Below are 24,882 nucleotides of genomic sequence, written 5' to 3'. Positions count from 1 at the left end.
ACTTCTCGGAGGCTCAGAGCGCAGCCTGGACCAATGTTACTGCCCATCTCGCTTTCTGCTCCTCTCTGTTTAGGGGCCTCTCACTTGCCCCTCGGTGTTCGTTCCAAACCTCCCAGGCTCTGGCCCCTTCCTCGCAGCCAACGGCCTGTCTCATCTGGGTAGACGGCAGGTGCTCACCCGGAGTCCACGGTAGGGATTCAAGAGGCTGGTTCACAGAAGTTCTGTGTCAAAATCTGTGAGAAGTGAAATATCCACAGTGTTCATCAGATTCCCAACACCCCAAAAGGTCAGAAAACTTCTCCCTCAGCAAATCGAGTATGCTAGGTATAATCTCCTTGAGCTTTTTAACTTTTACCTGAAAACTTAGAGAGATATATATATATATATCCATAACCACCCTCATTTCCTTTTCTCTGCTTTGGAGGACATGGGATTCCTCTTCCTGTTTCTTCAAAGCCAGTCCCATACATCACCCTTTCACTCCAGCCTTTCTGCCGGATTATTTTCTCTGAGTTACTTACTCTTCCTTCCCCTCCCCTCCACGCCTCCTGCCTTTCACACTGGCCTCTCTCGCTCCTAGGCCCAAATAGGACAGCAGCAACACCACACTCCAGCACCCTGGTGCCCCCTCCCTTGCTCTCAGCAGGTCGGGGGCCTCTCCTCTGTGGTCTCGCAGTATCCCGTGCATTTCTGTCCTGTGCCCCCCGCCCTGCACTATTACAGCTGTGCTGTCTCTCCTGTGAGACTGTGAAATTGAGGACCACATCTTACTTATCTTTATATCTCTAGACCAATGTCTCACACACCATGGGAAGCTCGATCAATATTTGTAGTCAGGAGTTAATCGATTCAGTTCTTCTCTAGACCCTCTTCTCTCCTGTCTTTTCTTGAGGCCTAGAAATTAGAACAAGAAACCGTTTTCTGGGTAGGCACACGGCGGGTTTGTCCAAATGTAGCACCTCTTTTTTTTTTTTTTCTTGTATCTTTCTCTCTTACGTCATGCAGTACTCCACGAGCTTTAAAAAAAAAAAATGTGTTCTTTTGGCTACAGCTACACGGTGCGTCGGTCTAAACGACTCCTGAACCCTCTTCTGCTTTATAACGGGGAATTCAAAGCTCATACTCTAATAAAGTATAATTTGTATTATTAACACCTAAATTGATGTGATTACTGCCCCCATCGAAGTGCAACTGCTCGGGAGGCAGTACAAATACAGCTCATTGAGAAATAGTTACCTACGTAAGAAAAAGAAAACCCAGGCCAGAAGTCCGAAATCAAGGTGTCAGCAGGGCCACGCTTCCTCTGAAGTCTCCAGGGGAGAATTGTTCCTCGCCTCTTACAACTTCTGGTGGCTTGTAAAGTTCCTTGGCTTGTGGAGGGTATCACTTCCGCTAAGAAGGGTACCTGTCGTTGGATGGAACCCACCCTAAATCCAGGATGATCTCATCTTGAGATCCCGAGTTTAATTACATCTGCAAAGACCCTTATTCCAAACCAGTCACATTCTGATGCTCCGGGTAGATGTGACTTTTGGCGGCCGCGATGCAGCCACTACCCCTGGCACTTCTCCAGACCCAGACCTCCAGTGCTCAGGAGAGGAATGTGAGACTCTCCCATCTCCCTTCTTGACTCCACCTCGTTTTATGATTTGGGGGTTTGTGGCCCCAACTTTGGTTAACCCCTCTCACAAGCTGCCCCAGACACTGAACACCTTCTGTCCAAGGTACATGATTAATTAGCAATGTCAGGCAAGCTTCCTTGTTATTGATTGGGTTGAAGCTGGCAATTCCTCACATTTTTTCATTTCTTTCTTTTTTCTCGTCTTGTTTGTAAATAGAAAAGGCTAAATGAATCATTTTGAATTGTATTGTGTATTGAATTGTATTATCCAGAGGATTCGATGGAAGCCAGTAAGTAGGAGACACGCAGAGCTGTCTTACCGGGCGGAACCTTACCTGTCTCAGGCATCTCTAAAGCACTTCAGTGCATGGATGCGCCCTCCCCACGCTTCCCCCAACACAGACTCATAACCCTGAGACCTGGACTAGACGATAGCTGATGAAAAGGAGATTCACAATGGCCAGACACTAATACTGATAACCTGGGGAGAACTGACAGGTAGGTGGTGATATCCCATTTTGGCAGACCACTGGTTTTCTCATTAGAAAATTGGTGGGGATGAAAACAGATGAGGGCTAAAGCAAGCATCAGATGTTTCTGCCTTTGTAGCGTGTGCTACCTTGTTTCCAGCTACAGCACCTTCATTCTCTTTTAGGGAACTGCCCTCCCAACTTTGAAGTCTGTGTGGTTGGGGAGGGTTTAGCTCCACAAGAGGGGGTGTGAACCAGCCTGGGTCATCGGGTATTGTGTCTCCTGACCATATGACCGATTCAGGGATGAACAAATGACCGTAGCTTGTCCTTACAGCCAGTTGGCATCAGTCCTTGGGCTTTCGCTGGATTTAATAAGTTTTCTTCTCATTGGGTTGCTAAGATGGTAGGATGTCATGTTAGAGGTGCCGCTATCCACATCTGTCATCGACTAGGAAGCCCACCTAATGATGAAGTCCACACAAAGGAAAGCTGGCTGAGGGATAGGGACAGAATCCTGATGGCATAGTTTAGGCATTCAGATCCAGTTGTCTCTAAAGCCAGGGCTACCCTCTGGACTTTGTATTACACGAAGGGATAAATTATCCTTTTTTGCTTAAGCCAGTTTGAATTAGGCTTCTCTCACTTGTTGCCAAGAGTCCTGGTAAATATAGGACTATTCTGAGATCGTAAGAAGTAAGCAGATCTGTCTCCAAAAGTTGTCTGAGTGGGCTTATTATCCAGGGGTCTACAGTCATAACCATCATTTATTGCTGGATTTTGTGCTGTTTCTATGTATCATCTTCTGTAATCCTCGTAACACCCTGTGAGGTATTATTGGTTTCATCTTAAGACCAATTACTCCTGAGACAGCTTAAGGAACTTTCTCAAGTCTATACAGCCAGTGGCAGGGCCAGGATTGGATTCCAGGCTGCTGTTTCCAATGTTTATGCTCTTAATTAGCATAACTTGTTAGTGAGGGCATTTGTGCCCAGTGATAAAAGGAGCACATTTGTTTTTGTCTCAGCATATGGACGGTACGAAGAGAAAACTTTACAACTAAATACCTTATCTTATGTCAGCACAGAGCCTCAAACTCATGAGCGGTGAGATCATGACCTGGGCTGAAGTTGGATGCCCAACCAACTGAGCTACCCAGGCTCCCCACCATGCCTTTTAAGGTTATTTATTCATCTTTTGAGAGAGAGAAGGAAAGAGAGCCAGGGCAAGCATGAGCAGGGGAGGGGTAGAGAGGGAGGGAGAGAAATCACAAGCAGGCTCCTCGCTGTCAGCGCAGAGCCCAATGTGGGGCTTGAACTTGAATTCTCCAATGACCGTGAAATCATGACCTGAGCCAAAACCAAGAGTCTGAGGCTTAACAGACTAAGCCACCCACGCGGCCCCCCGACCTCAGGTGATTTTGATGGTGGCTCAAGGATTACAAATTAAGAAATAGATGGATTTACTGTATTCTTGTCCCTAAATGAAAATGTCCTTCCATGTCCTGGAACTCTAAAGATTAATTACTCAATTGGTATCTGTTGCATTCCTCTGGTGCTATTGAGCTCTTTAAAAGAATGTACATAATCCTTAATAATTAGGCCTAGGAGAAGGAAATGAATAATAATTTATAACACATTTTGACAAAAGAGAAAAACCCAGATCTGCTTAAAATAATTACAGTTTCGGTGACAGGTGTGGGCACAAGTTCAATGCACTGATTTTCTGCTGATGACCATTATTAATGGAGTACATACAGTCTTCAGAACAAGGGCCTAAAGGGTGAACTCAGGCATGTTTGGGAAATTCTAGAAGGCCAGGTGGGCAGATTTTTGGTATTAGAATCCACCTAGGTAACTCTTCTCTGGTGTTCATGACTTGGCTAAAGTATATTCTCCTCCGGGAGGCTTCCTTCGATCTACTAAAACTGGGTTAGATGCCCTTATGTGGGATTCCTAGCACCGGTAGCAAGGACCAACCCTAAGCCCCCATAGTTCTTACATACCACCCACACTGGTGCGGTTCTTCAAACACCTCAGAATTAACACTTCAAGGCCTTTGCCTGTGCGGTCAGTCACTTTTCACACTGTTAGCACCTTTTCCTTCTTTCTTTTTTTTAAAGTTTACTTATCTTGAGAGAGTGTGAGTGGGGGAGGGGCAGAGAGAGAGGAGAAGAGAGAGAATCCTAAGCAGGTGCCATGCTCTCAGTGCGGAGCCTGACTCGGGGCTTGATCTCATGAACTGTGAGATCAGGACTTGAGTTGGTCACTGAACCAACTGAGCCACCCGGGTGCCCCAAACCTTTTTCATTTTTTGGGTTTCAGCTTAAATGATATCTCAGAGAGACTTTCCTTATTGCTTTCCCTAAAGAAGCATGTGTAATACAAAATTAGGACTTGAAAAAAGGGGGGATAATGCCCCACTCCAAATTTTATAAAAGAATACATGCTTTTGCAAAGCATTTGGAAAGGAGAGAAAGAAAAAACAATCTGCTAATAAAACACTCCTGAAAACACCACCAACTGTTATAGAACCTTACAACATGCAGAACAATGGAATCTTAGTTATAACCCAGGATGACCCCTCTTGTGCCACGGTGCTCTTAAAAGCATTTCCAATTTGTCTTAAATTTCTAAGGAATATTACTATTTGTAGTTATGTTGGGATAAGGAAAACCTGGTAAGTGAGCCATCTTCCTAAAATGTTCTGGTTGGCCAGAGTAGATTTTTGTGAAATAGTCTCTTTACTAATATTGCCTGCTCCAGATGAATTAATAATATTTAAGGCAAAACAAAAATTGGGGCACCTGGGTGGCTCCGTCAGTTGAGCAACCAACTTCAACTCAGGTCATGATCTTGTGTTCGTGAGTTCGAGCCCCACTTTGGGGCTCCCTGCTGTCAATGTGGAGCCTGCTTCGGATCCTTTGTCTTCCTCTCTCTGCCTTCCCCTGCGCGTGCTCTCTCTCAAAAATAAAAGAAACATTAAAACAAGACAAAACAAAAATAGAAGACCACAACTCCTGAGATATAGATGAAACTTTATTTGTACATAAAAAATTATACATCAGGAATTCTTTTCTAAAAAGTCTTTTATTGTAAAGCTCAAAATGAAAAGATTCAAAGAGGCAGTGGATAGCTCTTTGATTTTGTACATAATACAGTCACAGTTAAACAATTTTTTAAGCCACAAAAACATACACCTATCCTATAATAGGAAATACATGACCTCTAACTGCATACTTAAATCTCATGATGCCATTCAAGGCCAAAGTAAAATTACTATCATGATAGAGGAGATTTGGCATTGATGTTAGCACAGGCACTATCTCTGACCACTTCTCTCTATGTTAATTTTTCTTCTCAGATACATTAACAGTGAATTGTTTTCTAAAATACTTAATACCATGGAAGAAGTGAAAGAGACATGACAAGGACTCTTGTAAATAGTTAGAAAACTATCTCCCAAGATCACACATTTCTGAGTAATAATATTAACATTATCCATCCTATGTAAGAAATATAAAGCATCATAATGTTTGGGGACCAAATAATTTATAGAATAAGTATTAATCTATTCTGGAGCATGTAAGCCTCAGTACCAGGTAAATCTCAATCTCACTTCTAAAACAAGTCGTTAATTCATAGAACCATTAAAATTTCAAGAGATAAATTAAATGTCAAATGGTTGCTACATCCAAACACGATTAAAAACTCTTAGTAAGACCATGGCTTTTTTTTTTTTTTTTTTTTTTTTTTTGTGGTTACTAGTGGAAGCGACTAAATCTATCTGAGATGACAATTTATACAGGCAGACAAAAATCATATAATTTCAGATACACTGAACTTAGATATCACCTTCAACAATAAAGAAAGTTGGAGTATCTGCTTCACCTTTTGAACTTAGTATTGCTTTTTTCTTCTTCATCTTTTTTAAAGTTTATTTATTTATTTTCAGAGAGCTTGTGAGAGAAGAGAGAGGAGAGAGCGAGAGCGAGCGTGTGTACATGTGCGTGAAAGCAGGGGAGAGGCAGAGAGAGGGAGAGAGAGGATCCCAAACAGGCTCTGTGCTGTCACCGCAGAGCCCAACTCAGGGCTCAATCTCATGAACCCGTGAGATCATGACCTGAGCCAAAGTCAAGAGTCAGACGTTTAACCAACTGAGCCACCCAAGCGCCCCTCTTCATTTTTAAGTTTCAAAAGACGTCATGGTTCTATAAAACTTGACCAAGAAATGTCGGTAATTAAAAAGTTCTTACTAGAAGATGTCAACAATGCCAATTTCCCTCCAGATGGATGGAGACTTGACTTAATTAGGCTTTTTACCACTTTGGAAGGGGGAGGGGCTGACATGAGCACCTTTGTATCCTGTGTAAATAGCAACTCTGTTCTTTTATTATCAGTGTTGTTATATTGGGCTTAATCTCTCAGAGGGACAAAAAACCCTCTGGTCTGGCCTTATATTTTATTAAAATTGTCCTCAGGTGGCATGAAAGAGCATTACATCTAAAGCGGCAGTAAGCTGGCAACTTATGGAAGGCATTATGCAGAAAGAAAAGGTTTTTCTTCCTTTTGCTAAGGACAAAGACACTTCAAGGGTGAGAGAAAAAAATAGTAAATATGCGATACAGAAACATCCTATCCCTTTAAGATGAATAAAGCAAGGAAAAATAAGTAACCAATGGTGACATTTTTACTTTAAAAAAAATACCAAGTTTCCCTAAGACATAATGTTAGAAATTTATTTAAGGATGAGGAACTGGAAAACATTTCTTCATTTCACCAAGGAAAAAAATATAACCAAATTAAATGAGAGCAATGGATGCTTTTACACAAAGTTTTGTGTTCAGAAGGCATTACCCACTAAAAATGACATCTTTAGTTCAATTTTGCTTAGACAAGAAGCTTTTTCAATTTCCTTAGGAGAATAATTCATCTTTTTTTTTTTTTTTTTTTAAAGTTTATTTATCTTTGAGAGCCAGAGCACGCGTGTGTGACCAGGGAAGGAGCAGAGAGAGAGGGAGAGAGAGAATCCCAAGCAGGCTTTGCACCGTCAGCACAGAGCCCAAATGTGGGGCTCAATCTCATGAACTGCGAGATCATGACCTGAGCCAAAGCCCAACGCTTAACTGATTGAGCCACGCAGGCACCCTTAATTCATCTATTTAATAGCAACACTCCTCGAGTGGGCTATAATATCCTACACTGGTATTATAAGAGAGTAAAGAAGACTGATTTGTGCCATAATCTGAACAGTTCACTCAATTTTCATAATGCCTAAAAAAACCCTAGGAATCAGAATTTTTTCCATTAAAACCCCACACTTCCCACCTAGTCTCTGGTTTGTGTTCTTTTTTCCCCACAGAAAACAAAACTCCTCATACTTCATCAAAACTAGGACACAGAACTAGTGAACAATCAGAATTACTCTGTAAGAAAACATAATTTAGAGGACTTGGATTTAGGCCTTAACTATTTAGAATGCTCTATTTGACATTTTAAGAAACAGTACCTAAAGCATTACAAACTAATATACTCTCATTAGAGTGGTTATGATTAGAGTTTCCATTTATATTTTTGTATTCAGGGCTAATTTTGATTTTTTTTAAAAAATATTCATGATTGATATAAAAGATCAGTCCCCAATAAATTAGCTAAAATCTGTTAAATACAAATGGGTTAAGTTAGATCATCTCAAAGCAAAGTTCAAAGACTTAGAAAGCTTTGATTGAGACCATAGAGACCAAGTCCTAGGCTTCACACTTAATGGTTAATGGCATATTTTGTCCCTCAGATTGCCTCCCCTAGAAATACTTATTAAAGTTGGAAAAATCGAAATAGTTTTTCCTTAGCACATGAGACAATGCAGAGGTCCCTCTTTCTGACTCAAAAACCAACCAACCAACTAACCAACCAATGAAAAAACAAAAACCCAACAACAGACAAAAAGCCCCGTTTGCCCAAACAAGCAAAATGTTAACAGGACAAAACCTCCAAACCCTCTATTTGTAAATGTGCATTCACTGGCTGAAGTTTAGAGGGAAAACCCAAATAACTTCCAATTCATGGACTTACTGCAAGGACCCAACACACTTACTCCAGGGCAGGTTAATAGTATCTCACGAGGAAGTCTAAGCTCTTCTGGAGATTTAGCGGATAGTCCTGACCAGACCTTAGAGGGTACTTAAGAGACGTCACACAAATTAGGAGATGGGGGGAAATCCTCAAAATAATTACTTGAAGAAAAGCCCACACTTCATCAGAAGCCAAAAGCACATGAAATTCTATTCCACGTAAGACATACTGACTTCAGGTTTCCACGTGACTTTAAAGGACAAGGTAAAGGACAGCACAAGGTAAGTTTGTATGGCTTTTAAGACTAAAATAATCTCCAATCTTAAACTCAAAACAAAGGAATGAAGGTGGACAGACAGATAATAGAGTATTCTTCAACTTTTCTTCATTGCACAGGGAAATCCCCCTGCAGTAAGAATAAGAAAGTTCAGTAAGTTGGAAAATATTTCTAACTTTAACTATATTTTCCTTTATTATTTTTAAGATTTTATTATTATTTTTTAAAGTTTATTTATTTTGAGAGAGAGAGAGAGAGAGCAGGGGAGGGGCAGACAGAGGGAAAGAAAGAACCCCAAGCAGGCTCTGCGTGACCAGTGCAGAGCCCAACACGGGGCGTAAACCCACAAACTTTGAGATCATGACCTGAGCCCAAATCAAGAGTAAGAGGCTTAACTGCCTGAGCCACCCAGGCACACCAAGATTTTATTTTTAGGTAACCTCTACACCCAGTGTAGAGCTCAAACTCACAACCCTGAGATCAAGAGTCGCATACTCCACTGACTGAGCCAGCCGGGCACTCCTGTATTTTCCTTTAAAGCCACAATTCAATATTGATGTAGGTTTCATACAATTAAAAATGATAAAGGTTTTAAGAAGCAACCTCAGCTTTTACATAATTCCTTAATCACCATTATGAGCCCTTGTCAGATTGGGCTATGGATGAAGGATGTAATCATTTTGAACCTTAACTCATAGAGAAGCTTTCAAAGCACTAAACACGTCCTATGATCGTATTTAACACAGAGACTGCAAACACATTTCCTTTGTCCATTCTTTAAAAAAGCATGCATATTGGGGTGCCTGGGTGGCTAAGCAGGTTAAGCATCTGACTCTTGGTTTTGGCTCAGGTAGTGATCTCGTGGTTTATGGGTTCGAGCCCTGTGTCACCGCAGAGCCTGCTTGGGATCCTCTGTCTCTCAAAATAAATAAACTTAAAAAAAAACAAAAAAAGCATGCACATTTACCCCAGCCTCAAACCACTCTTTCCTTTGCCATTTCTTGTAAACTAAACTTAAATTTTAGTGTCTTTAATGGCAATGCCTGGTTAGGTTATTATGAGGACAAGGCTACTTTTCCAGTAAACTACATTTTTTATCACACAAGGCTGAATATTAAAAAAAAAAAAAAAAAAAATCACCGTTTACTTATAGAAAAAGATTTTAAGGTTTATAATCTACTTTATTATAAAAGGGAATAGATTTTTACATGCAATCATTCGCAGATAACAGATTATATAGAAAAGTTCAAGTTCATCAGTTTGAAACTATACCTCACTGAAGTATACTTACTTATAAAAACATACTGCCTTTGCCGTGTGAAAATCTGGTGTTTAGTTCTCTAGATTTCTTTATCAGGGCTTTTTTCTGAGCTTCATCAAACTGATTAACTTTGAGATCCTTATCACGATCAAATGGTATTCGTTCTTGGGGCTTATTTTTCTCTTCGGCAGCCTTAGTCTTTAATTTCTTATGATGAATGTCCATAAGAGATTCTGATCTTTTTGATTCCTGGGGAGAGCAAGAGAGTAGAAGTGAAAATCTTTGTTGGTATAGACTACGGACAGAATACGATCATGAACAAAATGATTATGACGAACACTAGAGAGGGCTTTTTACAAACCCTAACAATTTTTGCCAAAACCAAGACAGCATCTATGAAGCAAATATGTAGCAGGGGCAAGTTCAACCAGCCAAAATGAAGGTATCTACTAACTACCGCCACACACACTCACAAGCAAGACAGAGGGGGAACACATGTTTAAATAACCATAATGAGAAGCATCCTGCGATGTGCCACAAAGTCCAAACCAAGAACACGGCTGAGAGAGGAAGAGCAAGTCCATCGTCGCCTAGGAGCCTGGTTAGAGTTTCACGGATGCGTGGGTCTGTGAAACCCGAACGAGCGGACGGGAATAGGAAGGGCCCTGCCAGGCTGAAGCGAGAACAAGGGCAAACCAGAAAAGTAATGGCACCGAAGCGATCAAATTCAAGGCCTGTTCAGGATATACAGTGGCATATTCCATACGCTAAGAGAGTTCTGTTCCTTTCAGTTTTGCTCTTTCTCCGACATCCCTTATTTTCTTTCTTCTTAGCTGGGACAGGTGCTCACATTTTCAGATATATCTAGTAGGATGAGGTCTGGGCAAAGGCAACTGGCTTCATCAATTAGAGATTCATTGTAGACTTCTCAGTATTGACTGAAGTACAAGACAGAAGGGCCCTAGACTGAAGAAGCAGGGAGTGGAAAGCAGCAGCAGAGGTAGGCAGTGTAGACCGGCAGCTTGCAAAGTGGGGCACGGGGCATATGCGGGCCCGGGGGCTACAGAGAGTGGATTACACATGGTGGGAAGGTATGGCTAATTTTAAGATTATCCACCCACAACTCTCAACTTCTTCATGTAACCTCACTTCAAATTGATTTGGTTGATGATGCATCTTTTTATCTCTCTAAAAAAATTTTTTTTTAACGTTTATTCATTTTTGAGAGAGACAGACAGAGCACAAGTGGGGGAGCAGCAGAGAGAGAGGGAGACACAGAATCCGAAGCAGGCTCCTGGTTCTGAGCTGTCAGCACAGAGCCTAATGCAGGGCTCGAACTCACTGATTGAGTGATCGTGACCTGAGCTGAAGTCAGATGCCCAATGGACCGAGCCCCCCAGGCACCCCTCTTTTTATCTTGATCTCTCCCCTTTTATTATAGCCCTCTGCCATTTAACAAGGGAGAGGCCTCTCAGAATCTCCCTGTAAGAATACTGCCTAGGAGAGCAAGTCTCCATGGTTTCAAACAAAAAATGTGAAATACTGGCACGAGGGAACTTCCTCTGACTGAGGAACTGTAAGCCCAGGAGGGCTCTGTGTTCTGTGTCTGAAACAAATTTCTCTTAAGTGTGTGGTGTCCCTCGGAAATTGATGTTTTGCTTTTTGTTGGAATGATCTGTGTGCAGACACTGAATAGACGGGCAATGGAAGAAAGGGCAAGTTTTGCTTAGCAACCACATCTCTTCCAGGCCCTACCTTGTTAAAAAATGTGAGAGCAAAGAAGTAAAAAGAGCTCTGTGAAAGCAACAGAAAAAGGCGTTGGTAAGAAACGTTAAAAATGGTAGCATCTTATTTCATCCAGGAGACAAACTCATGATATCTATCTACTTTAGAACTCAGAAGTGCCACTGGAATAATCAGGAACACATCTATTTGAATGGAAAAATGAAGTGAGAGTTTCTGATAGAAAGTAAGTCTTATTGGGCTGATTTGACAAATCAGAACTGACTTTGTCAATTAGGTAATATGGTAGTTATTCCCTATCAATTGAATAATCTCAATCTGGAGCTGCAGGTTTTAGCAGAATGTACAAAAGATATTATGTTAGTTGAGTATCTATTTGAATTACCACTATTTCCATCTTCTTAATCCCTCTCACTCATTTCATAAATCTTGGTCAAATCTTTTAGAAAAAAATAGATATGCAAGTCAAATGCTTTCTAATTCTTTATCTTCAGGAAAATTGAAGGAAATTTAAAACATTCCTTAGTTATTGCTAAGAAAAAATAAGCTCTCAATACATAGAGCGTGGAGAAATAGGAACTTAAGTTCTGGATTCAGAAAAATCTGGGTTGCAATGGTGGTCCTGCTAGTTTCAACACTGGTAACCTTGGGCAAACAATTTGAACTTCATTTTATCAGCTGTAAAATGGTAGTAATCATTTTCAAATATTTGGGTGGGGAGGAGTTAAATGACGTAATTAAAAAGGATTTAGTACAGTGTCAGGTATATGAGAATCACTCATAAATGCCATGTGTCAGATTTACTGATCATTTACTATAATGTAATCTTCACATCACCTCCGCAAACTAAAAGTTATTCTCATTATATACATCCAGAAAGAAAAATTAAGAAAATAAAGTAACTGGACCAGTGTGAAAAATACTGAAGGAGGTCCTAATGAGTTGACAGTTGAGAGATCATTAATAATTTCTGTTAATAGATCACTATGAGGTTTAAGTAAATAACTCAGAAATTGTTTAAAGAATTGAATGGAGAGGCAGCTGAGAGGCTCAGTCAGTTAAGCGTCTGACTTCAGCTCAGGTCATGATCTCACAGTTTGTGAGTTCAAGCCCCACGTCAGGCTCTGTGCTGACAGCTCGGAGCCTGGAGCCTGCTTCAGATTCTAGGTCTCTTCCTCTCTCTGCCCCTCCCCTGCTCATGCTCTGTGTCTCTCTGTCTCTCAACAATAAATAAACGTTAAAAATTAAAAAAAAAAAAATTGAATGGATCGCTATAATGAACTGCATTCCATTCTCATCCACTTCTTTATGTAAACATGATTCCTTCCTCCTTCCTTCCTTCCTTCCTTCCTTCCTTCCTTCCTTCCTTCCTTCCTTCCTTCATTAAACTACAAACTGAAAACATTACATGAATACATGAAAAAATCCTACAAAAAGCCTAAAAAAAGGATTTTATATAACTATACATTATACAACAGAATGGAATATTTCTAAGGGCAGATGTACAGAAAAACACTGAGGTAAAAAGGAAGACATATAAAAGAATGAGAAACAAGAAAGAAAATATAAGAAGAGTATTGAAAGATACAAAAAAAGAAAAGCTTATATATTTTATTCTTACTCACATTGTATGAGGACACCTGCTCAGCCAATCTCTTTTCCCTTCCTGACAATATATGTTCTTCATCCTTCTTATTGAATGACTTCCTTGCTTCTTGTGTTTCCTGAAGAACGAACACAGGTTAACACATTACTGAACCATATAGTTAAGGGAAAAAAAAAAAAAAAGAAATACTATTATTTTTACTCAGATTGACTAAATAAGAGACTAGAGTAAGTTTGTTGAATCTTTTCCACTAGGAATATGAATAGAGTTGGTAAGGGATCAGTTCACGTTCTACTCAGTGATTTTCTTGAAAACAAGAAGAAAACCTATTCAGATCAATAGAAAAACCTATTTACTTAGTTGTGTGTGTCAAATTCACAAAGGAGTTTGACAAATAATGATGAATTGTAGGAGAGGAAATTAGGCTTTAAAAGAAATCTGAGAGGGGCAGCTGGCTGGCTCAGTGGGTAGAGCATGTGACTTTTTGAGCTCAGGGTTGTAAGTCTGAGCCCCACCTTGGATATACAGATTACTTAAAAATAAAGCCTTAAAAAAATAGAAAAGAAATCTTACATTATCTGTTTTTAAAAGTAGTAATATCATGCTTGAGGGAAAAAAATAAAGAAAAAGAAAAGGTTTACAGTTTGGAAAAGAAATACTAAAGTATCTTTATTCACAGATGACATGACTATTTATGTAGAAAACTCCAAAGCATCCATGAAAATACTCTAATAAGAAAGTACACTTGATCAAAGCTGCAGGATACAAGGTCAATATACAAAATATACCAACAACGAACAACTGGAATTCGAACTTAAAAAAAAATTAACAATAGTGTATACACAAGATGAAGTACTTAGATAGATTTCCAACAAATTTTAATTAGAAAAAAAAAATTCTAGAGAATACAGTCCCAACCAGGGATGAGAAAAGCCCACATAAAAACAACTTAAAAGCACTGTTCTCAAAGCATATTTTAATATTGTTGTTATCTGCTTAAGAAAACCAAAAAGGTCATCTATAATGTTTATCTTAATAATATACAAAACAGGGGCTCCTAGCGGGCTCAGATGGTAGAACACATGACTCTTGATCTTAGGGTTTGAGTTCAAGCCCCACATTGGGTGTGGAGCCTACTTAAAACACATGTACAAAACAACACTGCATTTGCTAAAGTATGTTAAAAACATAGGCATAGCTCAGTTCTTATTTTCTCATAAAAATTTTCCTAGAAAACATGCTTTCGTTTATTAATATTAAGGGGAAAATGATATTATGGTAAAATGGCGATAAAAACCTGACCATTTAATATTTAAGAGTTAACAGATCTAATCAAGACTGGGAGGTAAGGTAATAATAGATGTCAGCGAATTTTATTTATTTATTTATTTTAAAACAATGTTTATTTATTTTGAGTGAAAAAGTATCCGAGCGGGGAAGGGACAGTGAGAGAGGGAGAGAGAGAATTCCAAATGGACTGTGCTGTCAGGAAGGAGCCCAACATGGAGCTTAATCTCACAAACCATGAGATCATGACCTGAACTGAAATCAAGAGGCAGAGGCTTAACTGAGCCACCCAGGTTAGCCACCCTCTACCTAACATTTAAAGAAGAATTAATACCTATTCTCAAACTATTCCAAAAAACCGAAAAGAAAACTTCCAAATTCATTCCATGAAGCCAACATTACCCTGATACCAAAACCAAATAAAGACACCACTAAAAAAGAGAACTATAAGCCAATATCCCTGATGAACACAGATGTAAAAATTCTCAATAAAATACTAGCAAACTGAATCCAACAATACATGATAAAAATCATTCACTATGATCAAGTGAGATTTATTCCTAGGTTGCAAAGATGGCTCAGTATTTGCAAATCAATCAGGGTGAGACATCACATTAATAAAACAAAGGGTAAGAACCATATGATCATTTCAATAGATGCAGAAAAAGCATCTGAGAAAGTACAACATCCATTCGTAATAAAAATCCTCAAGAAAGTAGGTTTAGAGGGAACATAACCTCAACATGATAAAGGCCATCTATGAAAAACCCACAGCTAAGATCACCCTAAACGGGGAAAACAGAGATTTTCCTCTACCGTCAGGAGTAAGACAGGGTTGTCCACTCTCACCACTGTTGTTCAACACAGTACTGGAAGTCCTAGCCACAGCAATCAGACAGCAAAAAGAAGTAAAAGGTATCCAAATCGGCAAGGAAGAAGTGAAATTTTCACTCTTTGCAGATGACATGATATTCTATATAGAAAACCCAAAAGACTCCACCAAAAAACTGAACTGATAAATGAATTTAGTAAAGTCACATAGTACAAGATCAATGTGTAGAAATCTGTTGCATTTGTATACACCAATAATGAAGCGAGAAAAAGAGGAATTAAGGAATTAATCCCATGTACAACTGCAGCCAAAAAAGTAAGATACCTAGGAATAAACCTAACCAAAGAGGTGAAAAACTTGTGCTCTGAAAACTATAGAACACTGATGAAAAAAATTCAAGATGACACAAAGAAATGGAAAGACATTCCAGGCTCCTAGATTGGAAGAACAAATACTACTACCCAAAGTAACCTACACATTTAATGCAATCCCTATCACAATACCAACAGCATTTTTCATGGAGCTCGAACAAACATTCCTAAAATTTGTACGGAACCACAGAAGACTCTGAAGAGCCAGAGCAACCTTGAAACAAAAACAAAAACAAAAACAAAAACAAAAACAAAAACAAAGTTGGAGGCATCACAACTCCAGACTTCAAGTTATACTACAAAGCTGTAGTAATCAAAACAGTATGGTATTGGCACAAACATAGACACCTAGATCAATGGAACAGAACAGAAATCACAGAAATGAACCCACAAATATATGGTCAATTAATCTTCAACAAAGCAGGAAAGAATATCCAATGGGAAAAGGAATGTCTCTTTAACAAATGGTGCTGAGAAAACTGGATAGCCACATGAAATAGAATTAGCCTGAACCACTGTCTTACACCAAACACAATCATAAATCCAAAATGGATTAAAGACCTAAATGGGAGACCTGAAGCCATAAAAATCCTAGAAGAGGGGTGCCTGGGTGGCTCAGCCGGTTGAGCGTCCAATTCTTGATTTTGTCTCAGGTCAAGATCCTAAGGGTCATGGGATTGAGCCCCACGTCAGGCTCTATGCTGAGCATGGAGCCTACTTAAGATTCTCTCTCTTTCTTTGCCCCATTTCCTTGCTCTCATGCTCTCTCTAAAAATAAATGAAATGAAATGAAATAAAATAAAATAAAATAAAATATTCTAGAAGAGAACACAAGCAGTAACTTCTTAGACACTGGCCTTAGCAACTTCTTCTAGATATGTTGCAAGGGAAACAAAATAAAAAATAAACTACCGGAACGACATCAAAATAAAAAGCTTCTGCACAGCGAAGGAAACAATCAACAAAACTAAAAGGCAACCTATGGAATGGGAGAAGATATTTGAAAATGGAATATTGGATAAAGAGTTAGTATCCAAAACCTATAAAGAAATTATCAAACGCAACCCCCCAAAACTAAATAATCCAATTAAAAAATGGGCAGAAGACATACAGATGGCCGGCCAACAGATACATGAAAACATGCTCACCATCACTTATCATCAGGGAGATACAAATCAAATCCACGTGATATTCCACACGTGTAAGAATGGCTAAAATCAACAACACAAGAAACAACAAATGTTGGTGAGGATGTGGAGAAAGGGGAACTCTCTTACACCATTGGTGGCCTGTTGGTGGGAATGCAAACTGGTGCAGCCACTGTGGAAAACAGTATGAAGGTTCCTCAGAAAGGTAAAAATAGAACTACCCTATAATCTGGCAATTGCACTGGGTATTTATCCAAAGAATACAAAAATAATAATTTGAAGGGATACATGCACCCTGATGTTTATAGGAGCCAAACTATGGAAACAGTCCAAGTGTCCATCAATTGATGAATGGATAAAGAAGATGTGGTATATATATAAATGGAATATTGCCCAGCCATAAAAAAAGAATGAAATCTTGCCATTTGCAACAACATGGATGGAGCTAGAGAGTATTATGCTAAGCGAAATAGGTCTGTGAAAGACAAACACCATTATGATTTCACTCATAATGCAATTTTTTTTTTTTAACGTTTATTTATTTTTGAGACAGAGAGAGACAGAGCATGAACGGGGGAGGGGCAGAGAGAAAGGGAGACACAGAATCAGAAGCAGGCTCCAGGCTCCGAGCCATGAGCCCAGAGCCTGACACGGGGCTCGAACTCACAGACCGCGAGATCGTGACCTAAGCTGAAGTCGGATGCCTAACCGACTGAGCCACCCAGGTGCCCCACTCATAATGCAATTTAAGAAATAAATGAGCAAATGAGAAAAAAAAAAAGAGAGCGGCAAACCAAGAAACAGACTTTTAACTATAGAGAACAAACTGATGTTACCAGAAGGGAAGTGGGTATTGGGATGGGTTAAATAGGTGATGGGGATTAAGGAGGGCAATTGTGAGCACCAGGCATTGTATGGAAGTGCTGAATCACTATATTGTATACACTGTATGGTTAACTAACTAGAATTTAAATAAAAGCTTAAAAAAAAGATGGCATCATAAGAAACAAAAATGGAAAGATGGGGAAAGTCTGTCAAAAAGGAAATTTAGCTAAGATCTGTGACAAAAATTAGTCACAAACTTTACACAGAATGAAATACACAAGAAAATGAATGGCTCTCCGATACTGTATAGTTTATACCATAAATATGAGTCTGTGGTACTATGCGCTACTATTTAAAGTTTTTATTTATTTATTTTGAGAGAGAGAGAGAGAGAGAGAGAGAGAGGAAGAACAAGCCTCCGACAGAGAAGGAAAGAAAGAATCCCAAGCAGGCTCCACACTGTCAGTGCAGAGCCCGATGTGGGGCCTGAACTCACAAACCATGAGATCATGACCTGAGCCAAAATCAAGAGTCGGATGCTTAACCGACTGAGCCACCGAGGCACCTCTGTGGTACTATATGCTAAATATAGTATCCCATAAAATTTAAGGAGTATTAATAATCCCTTTATGAATTTGCTGTAGAACTGAACAAAACACTTTCAAGTACTGAAAAGAAAAAGATCTGAAGAACTTAATCATAGGTCCTAAAATCACTGGGTTGTCTAATTTCCATTTGCTCCATTTTTCTGATATTTTCCTCGGAAGAAGAGTCCCTCCATATCTGGCTGTAGGCTAGACATCTATTTACCTATAGTGAGGAACAGAAGGAGAGAGAAAAGCACAACTAACATAGACATGAATAAATTCACGTAAACAAGGGAATGTCTTTTCTGGAGACAATCTTAAAGGCTAAACTACAAAAATGCCAATATATTATTTTTATAAAACACCAGTTAAGAAAGAGTAGACAGGCACCGCAACACTAGTCATTCAAAGCATGCGGCTTACTTCCACACCACCTCTTTTTAAAAAAAAAAAATTTTTTTTTTAAGGTTGATTCATTTTTTGGAGGCAGAGACAGAGCACGAGTGGGGGAGGGGCAGAGATAGGGAGAGACAGAATCCGAAGCAGGCTCCAGGCTCTGAGCTGTCAGCACAGAGCCCAACGCGGGGCTCGAACCCACGAACTGTGAGATCACGACCTGAGCTGAAGTCGGATGCTCAACCAGCTGAGCCACCCAGGTGCCCCCACACCACCTTTTCTGTTGCTTCTTCTGCCTCAGGTGTGTTGGTTCACCTCAACTTTCTATTACAACTCTTAGACTTCCCTTAATCTTCTGGACCAAAGAGAATTTACAATTTTGCCACATGTGCAAGGTAGGGTGCTAAAATCTGGAGACATTACATCCACATTTTAAGAATAACACGGGGGGCGCCTGGGTGGCTCAGTCGGTTAGGCATCTGACTTCAGCTCAGGTCATGATCTCACAGTTTGTAGGTCTGAACCCTACATCGGGCTCTGTGCTGACAGCTCAGAGCCTGGAGCCTGCTTCGGATTCTGTGTCTCTCTCTCTGGGCCTTCCCTGCACGTGCTCTGTCCCTCTCTCTCTCTCAAAAATAAATAAACATTAAAAAAAAAAAAGGGTAACACGGGGTATTTTATAACCAATTCTCCACTAAAATGAAAACTCCATAAGAAGCTTTTCCAGGGCACCTGGGTGGTTCAGTTAGTTAGGTGTCTGACTCTTGATTTCGGCTCAGGTCATGATCTCATGGTTTTTAAGATCGAGCCTGCATAGATAGGGCTCTGGGTGCCAGCCTGGATCCTATTTGGGATTCTCTCTCTCTCTCTCTCTCTCTCTCTCTCTCTCTCTTTCTTTTTCGGCTCCTCCCCTACTTGTGTGCACATGTGTTCTCTCATTCTCTCTCTCTCTCTCAAAATAAATAAGCTTGAGAAAAAAAAAAAGCTTTTCCATTTTGCTATTACCTACAACCAAACTGAATGCCTGGCAGAGAAGGTATTCAATCTATAGTTACAGAATGAAAAGAGAAGGTCTCATAATTCTTGGTACTGATGGAGAAGATAAACAGAGTAGAGGAATGAATGAAGTGTGGAACTATGGAAGTCAAAACTGGAAAGCTGTAGCCTTTGGGTACCAATTACTCAAGGATTCAAATTTGAATTAAAGGGAGTAAAAACCTTCGGATGGGGTAAATTTAAGAAGTAGTGCTGGGGGTACTTCTAATTTACAATGGTTCAATTCCTTTTTTTAATTTTTTTTTTTTTTAACGTTTATTTATTTTTGAGACAGAGAGAGACAGAGCATGAACAGGGGAGGGTCTGAGAGAGAGGAAGACACAGAATCTGAAACAGGCTCCAGGCTCTGAGCTGTCAGCACAGAGCTTGACGCGGGGCTTGAACTCACGAACCGCGAGATCATGACCTGAGCCGAAGTCGGATGCTTAACCGACTGAGCCACCCGGGTGCCCCACAGTGGTTCAATTCCTAATTTATAATGGAAGATTTTGTAAAAAGCAGAGTCAATAATGCATTCTATCCAAACTTCTTTTCCTTTTTAGCAAATTATTTAACGCACTTATGAAAGCGTTTCTTTTTTTAAAAACTGAGGTATAACTGATGAAACATTTTATTAGTTTCAGGTGTACAACATGATTCAATATTTGTTATATATTGTAAAATAATCAAAATAGGTCAACTTCCATCACCATATACAGCTACCAACATTTATTCCATTTGTGATGAGGACTTTCAAGATCCACTCTCCTAGCTAATTTCAAATACGCGATACAGTATTACTAAGTATAGTTACCATGCTGTACATATGTCCCCATGAGTTTTATTTACTTCCTCCATTTTGCCTCCCCCTACCTCCAGGCAACCACCAGTCTATTCTCTATATCCATGACTGTTTTTTTTTTTTTTTTCTGGTTTGTTTTTTTAGATTCTGCACAGAAGGGAGATCATATAGTATTCAGCACTATCGATGAAAGCATTTCTTGCCTATTTTGACAGTAACACAAATCATAGTGCACCTGAAGTAAGGTCATTTTGTGGGAGAATCTCTAGGTATCATTTAACCTAGGTGAACCCGTGGCTTTAGTTTCATGGAGACAGTATGATGGTATATAAGGACTAGAGAATTTAGAATTATAGAAAGGTCTAGAATAGAATTATTATTCATTACTAATCAGCCCTCTAATTCCAGAAAAGTGGACCTCATAAAAGTTAGTTTCTCCCTCTATAAAATGAAGTCAGTAAGTCCAGATCTCTGGGTTTTCTTGAGATTTAAATGAGATAATTCATTGGGAAATCGCAAGCAATTGGTGTCACTGTCCTTATTTTCTTTCAGGGAGAAATCTGTATTTTCCCTTTGGAATCATAATTTAAAAATAGTACCTTTAAATCATCATGCCTTCTATGTTTTCAAAATACAGCCAACATGGGCAGAAATACATGCACAAACAAGCTCTCTCACCTTAGCTCTCCTCTCCCTGTCAGCTGGGGTGTCTGTCCAGACCGATCGATCCCCAGATTTCTCATCGGCTCGTCTCTTAAAAGTTCTGGGCCCGAGACCAAAGTCTTTCATTTCTGGAGGAAGCTCAGTCATCCATGACTCTCTTGTAATTGGTTTGGATGAATTCTTTAAGAGAAGTAAAAAATCAAACAGTCAAAAAAAAAAAAGAAAAGTAGCCCAGAAAGCGTTTGTAAGATACTGTATAAGTGGTCGTGTTTCTCAATTGAGGCTTTAAGAGAAAGAATTTAATATAAAGGATTATATTTTGTCATATATGTTACAATTATCTCATCCAATTTATTGTTCTTTTGACTTCGTTATCTTTTGCCACACAGAAATTTTTAAATAGGCAAATTTGCCAGTCTTTTCCTTTTACAGCTTCTAGATTACCTTGCTCCTAAGTTTTCTTTATATACATATTGCATATATTTTATTTATATTATTAATTACATTATTTATTTATATTACTTATATACATAACGCATATATTTTCTTTCATCTCGATTTTAAAATTTAGATTTTTAATCCATTTAGCCAATTTCTCAGAGTATAGTATATTTAAAACTTACATCATCTCCTCTGGTCAGTTTTTCTTTCATTCTCTGGGCCCTTTTTTCAAACTCTGTCGTGACGCTGTAGTTAACTGGTCCTTTTGCAGGCATGGGTCCAACAATGTCCTCATCTTCACTGCTATCTGTTTCCTTTTGAAATAAGACATTGCCTTTAAACCAGGAGCAGAGCCATAGGTTATAGAAAATGATCCTAAAATACTTAAAATTTCACTGCAACGGATTACTTAGAGACAATAAGACAAAAACGCAAACAATGTATTGCTGGCTGATCACTGAGCAATGAGGACCTTTTCGTCGCCTAAAATCATTGTTGTACCATGTGCTAACTAACTTGGATGTAAATTATAAAAAAATAAATGAATTATAGAAAAAAAATACTCTGATGGTATCAGTAGTGAAGGTGTTAAGAATAACAACCATGACGAGAGCTATTATAAGTTGAAAATGTTCTGACTTAATCCTCACCAACAACCCTCTAAGACAAGGATAACAACCTGCATGATACTGACATGAAACTAAGCTCACCCAGGAGCCAATGGCTCTTGCCTTCTCTCTCCTGTTCTCTTCCCTCCAAGCACACTGGACTTCTTTTGAAAAAAAAAAAATTTTTTTTAATGTTTATATTTTTGGAGAGTGAGTCGGGGAGGGGCAGAGAGAGAGAGACAGACACAGGATCTGAAGCAGGCTCCAGGCTCTGAGCTTTTAGTACAGAGCCCAACACGAGGCTCAAACCCATGAACTGCGAGATTATGACCTGAGCCGAAGTCGGATACTTAACTGACTGAGCCACCCGGGTACCCTCACACTGAACTTCTAAAGCCCTAACTTTCCTCCTCTCTACACTGCTTTCTCTTCAAATAAGCTATCTGTGCTTTCTGGAACAATCTCTCCTGCCCTCTTTGCTGAGACATCTCCAACGCATCAGTCTTCAGTTTAGACATTTTCTCAGAGACAAAGAGTTTTTCTCATTTCTTTAGGTTAGTTTAGATTCCCCTGTCATGGTTCCATAGTATTTTGTCTCACCCTTTTTTTTTTTTTAATTTTTTTTTTTAACGTTTATTTATTTTTGAGACAGAGAGAGCATGAATGGGGGAGGGTCAGAGAGAGAGGGAGACACAGAATCTGAAACAGGCTCCAGACTCTGAGCTATCAGCACAGAGCCTGATGCGGGGCTCAAACTCATGGATGGTGAGATCATGACCTGAGCCGAAGTCAGATGATCAACCAACTGAGCCACCCAGGCACCCCTTGTCTCACCTTTTGAATCACTCATAATGTTAGATGTTTGTGTAATGTCCATATTCCCCATTACCCTGCAGGTTGATTAGTGTGATTATCTGGGACTATGTCTAACGTACTCATTCATTCAACAAATACTTCCGAATGCCCCTAGGGAGAAGACAAAATCTCCGTCCTCAACATTCCAGTGGGGAGAGGTCAACAATAAACAGAAAGAAGCAGTAACAGATGGTATCTGAGGTGCTGACAGATGCTATGGAGAGAATTAAAGGCCAGAAGGAGAGACGAGTAAAGGGAAGAGGAGATAGTAATTTTGAGCTAGGAGGTCGGAAACGACCTCACTAAGGTGACATTCCAGCCCAACACGGAAGCTCTGAGAGGCAAGCCACATAGATATCTAGGGGAAGACCACTCTGGGGAGACTTTGCAGGAAAGAACAGTCAGGGGCAGGAGCCTGCTGGGCGTAAGTGAGGAGGTACAGCAAGGAGCACAGTGTGGTCAGATTGACGTTAAGAGAGAAAATCACGGAGCTCAAGGAGACATTACAATGTGTAGGGCTCTAGTTTTAATTTTATTAAAAAAATTTTTTTTAATATTTATTTAATTAAAAAATATTTATTTACTTTTGAAGAAGAGACAGACAAAGCATGAGTGGGGGAAGAGCAGAGAGAGAGGGAGACACAGAATCCGAAGCAGGCTCCAGGCTCTGAGCTGTCAGCACAGTGTAATGGCTCTGTTTTTTTATTGTTTTTATTTTTCATTTTTCTTAAGTAATCTCTACGTTTCACATGGGGCTCAAGCTCATGACACCGCAATCAAGAGTCGCACGCTCTACGGAACCAGCCAGGTGCCCCAGGGCTTGGCTTTTATGTAGAGAGAGGAGGAGCAGTGTGATAGTTCTGAGTGTGAGTGACACAATCTGACTTCATTTTGCCCAGGCTCTAGCTGCCGTGTTGAGAGGAGGTAACAGAAAAACAAGGTTTAAAATATCAAGACCAATAAACAGATGAACTATGATTTGACTTAGACTAGGGGAGGAGCAGAAATGGTTGGACTGTGGATGTCCTTTGAAGGTGGGAGGAACTAGACTTGTTGACAGACTCATTCCTGTGACCATGTGCCTCATACACTGTAGTAGGTACTAAGTAGCTGTTGAAGGAAGGAGTAAATCACTCTGAAGTTCATGGTCTTAACCACTGCATTATATTTTCCTTGGTAACAGCCACAGTGTAACTGCTCAGTTCTCAATAGAGATGAACATCCAGGAAGTTACTACAGAATAACAGACTGAACAGGTGATCTAAAGCATTAAGAACTTGGGGCGCCTGGGTGGAGCAGTCGGTTAAGCGTCCGACTTCAGCCAGGTCACGATCTCATGGTCCGTGAGTTCGAGCCCCACGTCAGGCTCTGGGCGGATGGCTCGGAGCCTGGAGCCTGGAGCCTGTTTCCGATTCTGTGTCTCCCTCTCTCTCTGCCCCTCCCCCGTTCATGCTCTGTCTCTCTCTGTCCCAAAAATAAATAAACGTTGAAAAAAAAAAATTAAAAAAAAAAAAAAAAAGAACTAGGCGTAAGGGGCACCTGGCTGGCTTGGTCAGGAGAGCAAGCGACTCTTTTTTTTTTATTAAAAAAAAAAACAACACCACTTTTTTAATGTTTTTTTTTTTTTTAATTTATCTTTGAGACAGAGCATGAGCAGGGGAGGGGCAGAGAGACAGGGAGACACAGAATCCGAAGCAGGCTCCAGGCTCTGAGCTGTCAGCACAGAGCCTGATGTGGGGCTCGAACTCACGGACTGTGAGATCATGACCTGAGCTGAAGTCGGTGCTTAACTGACTGAGACACCCAGGCACCCGAGAGCAAGCAACTTTTGATCTTGGGGTTGTGAGTTTGAGTCCCTTGTAGAGTGTAGAGATTACTTAAAAGTAAATCTTTAAAAATAAAAAACTTAAAAAGAAAAAAAGAAGAACTTGGTTTAAGCTTTGGCTTTGATTAGTGCAAAGTGTGCAATCTTGGGTAAGTTAC

At 39.8% G+C, this 24,882-nt stretch overlaps 1 protein-coding gene across 9 annotated transcripts in view; it reads right to left on the bottom strand.

The window, feature by feature from the left end:
* Positions 1-24,882, bottom strand: part of GPALPP1 (GPALPP motifs containing 1) — a 71,771-nt gene that overhangs the window by 38,883 nt on the left and 8,006 nt on the right. For 5 of the 9 annotated variants that reach the window (XR_015253055.1, XR_015253057.1, XR_015253067.1 and 2 more), the window contains exons 5-11: positions 21,619-21,750; positions 21,011-21,175; positions 13,069-13,167; positions 9,731-9,949; positions 4,898-5,053; positions 522-894; positions 178-233 (exon numbers count right to left, since the gene is read on the bottom strand). Coding sequence is in view for 1 of the 9 variants with exons in the window: in XM_025924690.2 (XP_025780475.1) it covers positions 9,731-9,949; positions 13,069-13,167; positions 21,011-21,175; positions 21,619-21,750 (615 nt within the window). In the remaining 8 variants the exon portion in view is untranslated. Of the gene's footprint in view, positions 1-177; positions 234-521; positions 895-4,897; positions 5,054-5,111; positions 8,569-9,730; positions 9,950-13,068; positions 13,168-21,010; positions 21,176-21,618; positions 21,751-24,882 lie in introns of those variants that run through there. The other 4 variants (XR_015253058.1, XR_015253056.1, XR_015253059.1 and 1 more) reach the window with 4 other exon arrangements.

Source organism: Puma concolor, chromosome A1 (assembly GCF_028749965.1).
Source record: "Puma concolor isolate L17-30 chromosome A1, mPumCon1.1.hap2, whole genome shotgun sequence".
Lineage (NCBI taxonomy): Eukaryota > Metazoa > Chordata > Mammalia > Carnivora > Felidae > Puma > Puma concolor.
This window is presented reverse-complemented; position numbering and strand designations above follow the sequence as displayed.